The 6,965-nt window shown below is 37.0% G+C and overlaps 1 protein-coding gene across 2 annotated transcripts; it reads left to right on the top strand.

Moving 5' to 3' along the window:
• The first annotated feature begins 268 nt into the window (after positions 1-268).
• LOC110850474 (cytochrome P450 2J6) lies at positions 269-5,354 on the top strand. 2 transcript variants are annotated; one of them, XM_035852186.1, is made up of 9 exons: positions 269-409; positions 481-549; positions 1,108-1,231; positions 1,611-1,729; positions 1,984-2,263; positions 2,748-2,918; positions 2,999-3,075; positions 3,144-3,324; positions 4,040-5,354. In XM_035852186.1, the coding sequence occupies exons 2-9, from the start codon at positions 519-521 to the stop codon at positions 4,491-4,493; spliced, it is 1,437 nt and encodes a 478-aa protein (XP_035708079.1). In that variant the 5' UTR covers positions 269-409; positions 481-518; the 3' UTR covers positions 4,494-5,354. The 2 variants fall into 2 exon arrangements, with proteins under 2 accessions (XP_035708079.1, XP_021953600.1); XM_022097908.2 differs by having other exon boundaries at positions 269-549.
• Positions 5,355-6,965: the final 1,611 nt, after the last annotated feature.

Below are 6,965 nucleotides of genomic sequence, written 5' to 3'. Positions count from 1 at the left end.
TTGTGGTTGAGTCTAAACTGTGGCAAAGTACGGGCTCAGGTGGAGAACATATATAAACAAGTTCGCGAGGGTGGTGGGTCACTGGGCAGAAAATAATCTTACATTGCATTCACAGAGTGAATTCCAAGTAATTTTCATGGCCAGTTTTTTGCGTGCGACTCGTGTTGCATCGGCATCGCATGGCAGACGTAATTCTCATCTGGCTTGGTAAATATAGCTGCTCGGATAAAAAGCTGTGCATGTTTAGATATCCATGGACTCGAAGCAAATCGCTGTCAGTCCGCTGTTGGAAAGGAAACCGTGCAAATCTTCGAGTTCCTCGTCTCCACCACGCTGCATTTAATTTGCAAACAAATACTAGGTCATATGTTCTAAATTGCATGTAAATTTGAACAATTTCTGTAACATTGTAAGAACAATCAGTGTTTTTGAGTATGGTGCTATCATTACCGGTGTTGGGAGGTCTGTTTACTTTTGTAGCTCTATTGTACTACTGGGTCACAAAACAAGATAAGAAAATGGAGAAGTTGGAGGGTATTATTGCGCCAGGTATTTAAAAATAAATTTAGGATTATTATGAATTAAATTTTATGGGAGAGCAAAGAAAGTATTAATTTTATACGCATTATTGAATGAAAGTTAGCCTGTGAAACTTTTTCTAATTGGAAATGGAGGTAGTCACGCAAATAAAAAGAGTTGTTTTGCAACAAATCTTCACAATTTGGGTGTTTAAGGAGTCCCCTGCGTCATGACTTATTTTGCATGGAAATCCATAAACTGAAAATGAGACGAGACATGAAAATTCCCTTAAGGACGAGTTTTAAAAAATAGTTCACGACGATAATCTATCCCATTCTATGACACATGTTTGCAAAAAAATGAAGGATTGGTCGCCACATCCCATATCTTGGCAAACCTGCAAAAATACGTTGGAAATCAACATTTACGGCTTTTAAGAAGTTGACGTGAATACCACTAAAATTAGGTTAACATTATTGTTTTGGCGTAAAATAAGTGCATATGATGTGTAAATTATTTTTTAAAAATATTATGTTTGCATTCTATTTTTCGGTTAATAAAATTGAAAAACAAAAATAATTTGCCCAGGTCCCCGAGGTCTTCCGCTGGTTGGGAATATTTTCCAGTTGGATTGGAAACATCCTTTTATGACATTTGTCAAGTGGGCGGAGGAGTACGGAGACATTTATTCGGCATCCATGGGAAGCCAGAGGTATGAATGTATATATTCGTATCTTGCCTTGCAAGGATGCATATTTTAAAAAAAAAACGTTTTTTCATTAAAAATGCATTAACTTGGAAAATTTGGAAAAATGTTTACTCCGCTTTGTTCACTACATATGTATTTTAAATAAAATTTGCCCAGCTTTCCACGTAGTAAGCATACCGTAAAATATGAACAGTATATAAAAGTATAGATTCATTTTTCATAGATACAGCCTTGTGTAAAAATGAATACATATTTATTCAATATTCACTCATTTAAATGAATGACTGTGAACAGGAACGGATGCAATTATCTCTTCTCGAGGAGGTTATGTGCATAAAATGAAATGAAATTTGTGTTTATAAATTTACCTATTGTTTGTAAGGGTTTACGTGGTCACTGACTTGAAAATGGTGAAGGAGATGTTTTCTCAAGAAGTATTTTCTGGACGGTTGAATCCTGGACGAGGTGTCAATGACCTCTACACCAATGGACAAATGCATGGTGAGCTGGAACTCGAATATTTTGGCGACAACGCTTTTGTCGAAAAAAGTCGCCAGAATAAAATGTCATTTGGCAGAATAGATATTGAGGCATTTTTAGCACGATGGGTTTAAAGCAACAATTGGCAAAAAATGCTACATTTCGCAAAAATTATGATTATCTAACTATCCTGATTTAGAGCCACACTTAAAATAAAGTGAATTGGGGCTATTAAAACTTGCGAAATTTAAATGAAAAAATTTGCAAATTTGCAGGAGTGATTAATACGGAAGGGCGACATTGGGAGGATCTGAGACGATTTACGCTCCGACAACTGCGAGACTTTGGGTTTGGCAAGAGCTCGATGGAAGTTTTGATCATGGACGAGCTGACGGAAATTTTGGAGTGGATGAAGTCCCAGAAGGATCTGCCCGTCACGGACGTCAAGCAGCGGATGGCCATCGCCGTGGTCAATTCCTTGTGGACGGTTGTGGCCGGAAAGCGGTACAAGCACACGGATCCGGCCGTGGTACGATTGACGAAGGATATCACGGAGTAAGTCAGACTCAAAACTGTGCATATTTTGAATTCTCGAATGCAATTTTAAAAAGTTTTATGCCGAAATTTGCCGTTATTTTCTGCAAAAATACTGTATGAGTGCAGGACAATATGTGTGTAAAGACTATGCAGGGTTTTGCTCAAACGGTTCTGCAGAATAGACATTTCAGAAATTTTCTGCAAATAAATGATTGTGTAGACTATTTTTGAAAAATTCTGCAATACCATGGACAACCAACATTTGCATACGGCTAATTATAAGTGTGGAACAGCTTTGAGACAATTTGTCACCGGACGGTTATAAGTGCCGCATTATGTACATAGTTTTAGTAAAACCGACAGCAAACACTTGAACTAAGGCATGGTTGGAGTCTAAGCATTTTCAAATGATTTACTTAGACATTAAATAATCGGGTCAATAAATTATCTAGGTTTTGTAATAATTGGATTTTAATTATAAGTTATTGCGTGAATTTTTCAGAACTATGGAAGAACTCGGGAAGAAAGCCGGGCCTGGGATTATGATGCCGTGGTTGAAATATGTCGGATTTAAGGGGGTCGAAATGTGGAGAAACCACTTGGAGAGAATTAAACTAATGTTCTCCACAGTTATGAGTGAACACAAGGAAACTTACTCGGAGGATAGTCCGAGGTGAAAAAATTTTTTGGAGTGAAGAATTTTTATTTTAAAAATTAGCATTTTAATAACAAAATAATAATTTATGTATGCAGGGACTTTATCGATGTCTTCTTAAGAGAAATAGCCTCCTGTATAGATGAAGATTCCCCGTTTTTTAAGGAGGTCGGATGTAAGTTTTTAGGAATTTTGTGCCCAATAAAAACTAGGGTTTTAAGATATGAGTTTATTTTTTAACAGACCGCCAGCTAATTGCAGTAATCAAAGACCTGTTTGATGCTGGATCACAATCTTCGTCAATCACGCTGACCTGGATTTTCCTCTACTTGGCTACGTTTCCAGACGTGCAGAAAAAATTGCAGGACGAGGTGGACCGTGTCGTGGGAAATTCGAGACAGTGCAGTTTATCGGATAGACCAAAGTAAGAATTTCCATATTTTAAACTAAAACTGCTACCTATAAATATTAGTTTATTTTCTAATTTCCCAGTCCCAATGTAAAGAAATTTTGTATACACTCTAAACAAAATTTTAATGAATCATTACTGAGCGGAGTGCATATATGACTCTACCGCGATAGTAATGATTTAGTATTAAAATAATACTATATGGTAAAAAAAGTAATACAAATTAGTTAAAATTATTACCAAAATGGTTTATTTTATTATCAAATCAATACCAACATGGTGTAAATTTTTAATTCCGTCACGGTAGAGTCATATATCTACTCCGCTTGTTTCTTTTATTACCAAGTTGCTAAGAGTGTATTTTTCACATCAAAAAGAGGACTTTTTGTTCAAAATCTCTTTTAAATACCTGGAGAAATACTTGTTCTCAGTATGAATTACTGATGTTGGGAAATACACTCTTAAAAATAATGTCACCATTTTTAAATATAAATCCGGTCTTAATTGATTTATTGAACAATGTAAATAAAATCTAAAATAAAATTGTCTTGATAATGAGTAAGGTTTACTCGGGATTTAATTTAATTTTGTTAGTTAGGTTAGGATCGTAAGTGTAATTATATATCAAAAGGTAACACTTTTAGGAGTTTACGTTACATTCCAACATGCAAAAATGCTATTAAAATTTAATATAAAAAATCCACATTAACCTTTAAAAAAAACTTTCCAGCCTTCCCTACGTGGAATCCTTTCTCGCCGAGGTGCACCGTTTCACATCCGCCGCACCGGTCGGAGTACCGCATCGAGCCCTGGCCGACACGACGTACAAGGGATACGCCTTCCCCAAGGGGACAGCCATCATGGCAAACCAGTACGGGATCCACTACAACGAAAAGATCTGGGGTGACCCGAGCAACTTTCGACCCGAACGATTTCTTAGTCCGGATGGAGCAAAGTTCCAGAAACACGAGGCGCTGATCCCCTTTTCGACGGGGAGGAGGCAATGCGCCGGCGAGACGTTGGCGAGGGACACGCTCTTCCTCTACACGTCCAACATCTGCCAAAGGTTCGAGATCAAGTTTGATCCCAACGATGCCAAAGCTAATCCAGGATTAAAGCCGTCGGCAGGATTCATCTTGACCCCGCAAGTTTTCAAGGTCGTTTTTAAGGATAGGTTAGACTAAGGACTTGTTTTTAGCTATACAGTTACCTAACTATCCAATGTTTTTACACACCTAATTTTTAATAGTACCAATAGTTAATTTTTCTTAGAAAATTGGAACACACCCTTTCTGAGTGAAATCTTGTCAAATTAAATTATGACAAAATCAATATTTCTACTACTTAAAATGGTAAAAATATCACCTACCTACATATAAATTATAAGGCTTAAACCCTAGCAATTTTAAGAAAGATTAAAAATATTTTGAAAATTTGAAAATTTGACTAAAAAAGTAATGCTTTTCGTCCCGCACTGATCTCATTTTAGAGTTCTTACTTCCTGAGCAAATATTGACAATCGGATTCGACCTGTTCTGCTGTCCTAACAATGCGATGGTGTGAAGTGTAACTCTCCGATTTGGTTTAAATATTGGAATTACATATCGTCGCTGTTCGTGCAAAAGTTGTCGGATCAAAAACCAAAAGTTGTCGAATGAAAATGCGGGAAAAGTGTGATACCATGTTATACTTATGAAGTCTCACTTCCCCTAAAAATTGTTTCAAACTTGTTTTGTTGATCCGGCAACTTTTGCACGAACAGCGACGATATGCAGACCAAGTGAATACATATAGCATTTGCTCAGGCAGTTTGTGCGATGGTCTAAATATTTGGGCTCAAAGTTGTCATACTAAAGTATAATATGTAATATTCACCGTAATGACGATATCCAACTACATTACCGTGTAGATTCTTTTACCTATTTGCAACCCTTCCTTTATATTTTATCATAGCTCTTTGTCTTTCACTGTATTATGCAACATAAAAGTACGGTACTTGAAGTACCAATTGTAAAAAATTACACTTAATAAACATATTCGTACAATTTCGGTTGGATTTAATTGTACACATTACACGGAACAGTTTGAACCTTTAGTCCGCATTGGAATGGCTTAAGTTTCCTGCAGTAACAACAGGCGAACCGTGTTCTTTGCGACGAAACCCAAGATAACCAGTGGAGTCGAAATTGCCATGAAATTATTCCCGAATCTGATCTTCATCGGTGTACAAGACCTGATAACCCTTCTCAATTCGTGCCTTTCCATTTTGTCACACCTCCCACATTTTTTCTGAAATTTCGATATACATTTCGTCGACCAATTATTCACAAAGCCAGCAAACGTGCCAAACACAATCGTAAACACAGTCAAGAAAGTGGTGGCCAAAGGAAAGAATAGATTTCCAATGTGATCAAGTAATCTAGCGCCTGATAAAATAGTTAAACACATTCCCAAAACGTTTGCTACGACAGCTGCCACAACCAACGCGGGTTAACAGAGGTTAATTTGCGCCACCAAAATGTCCAACTGCTTGTAAATCTGTAACGCCAAGGTTAACCATGCCCCACAGAATCGGCCATCGGATCTGAAATACCGATGATTAAATTTTAGGGGCATTGTAGGTTGTAGGGGATTGTTAGATTCCTCTTGATTTGTGTCACGTAAAAAATAATGTATGAAGAACTGATAAATAGGTTGCATACATCCATTATTTACATGAGATGGAGGATTTCAATAATTACTCCCTTTCCTCTGTAGTACCTGTGCTGGTTATTGACAGTGGCAGCCATAATTGTAACTTCTCTTATAGTTATTGATCTAAGGAGGACAACCCATCACCGACAAAGTTACCGATCTTGCTGCCCTTTGGATATGTCGTAGTCCTAGGTGAGTCTAGCAAAAGTGAAGAAGGATTTCATTCAATGGCCCCATTTGCGCCCGCCACACCCACTCAAAGGTGCGAAAATACCCTGTTTTGGTTCATTAAAAAAATCACCAAAAATCCAATTTTGGTCGGATTTTCACAATTTAAGCATTTTTGTGACCCTAGATAGTTGCTTTATCATATCCAATAGCAAACTCAACTTTTTTGAAATTTTGATTTTTTCGAAATCTACGAAATTTTCGAAAATATTCAAAAAATTCAAAAAATTGAAATTCATGTCGGATACGATAAAACAACTATCTGGGATCAAAAAGGTGCAAAAATTATCAAATTATCATTAAAAATGGATTTTTGGTGAATTTTTTAATGCGACCAGTTTGGCATAAGATTCCTCTTTGAGTGGGTGTGGCGGGCGCAAATGGGGCCATGGAATGAAATCCTTCTTCACTTTTACTAGACTCACCTAGGACTACAACATATCCAAAGGGCATCAAGATCGGTGATTCTGTCGGTGAAGGGTTGTCCTCCTTAGCTCTATTTTATTCTCTTCCACCATTTCAGGTTCAAATCTAAAACTGATGGGGTTGATTCTTTCTAATATATTCTTAATTGTTACTTGAATGCTTTCTAACTCAATTTGCGACATCTCAATATGATGCTTGAATTCGGCAATATCTTCTTCAATTGCGAATATCTTTTCTTGTTGCTCCACATCTGCATCTGCCTTCTTTAGCCTGGATGAGAGGGATTCTTTTTTCTTAACTTGACTTAA

This window comes from Folsomia candida, unplaced genomic scaffold (genome assembly GCF_002217175.1).
Source record: "Folsomia candida strain VU population unplaced genomic scaffold, ASM221717v1 Fcan01_Sc005, whole genome shotgun sequence".
Lineage (NCBI taxonomy): Eukaryota > Metazoa > Arthropoda > Collembola > Entomobryomorpha > Isotomidae > Folsomia > Folsomia candida.
Note: the sequence above shows the minus strand (reverse complement) of the source record. Positions and strands in the feature narration are given on the sequence as shown.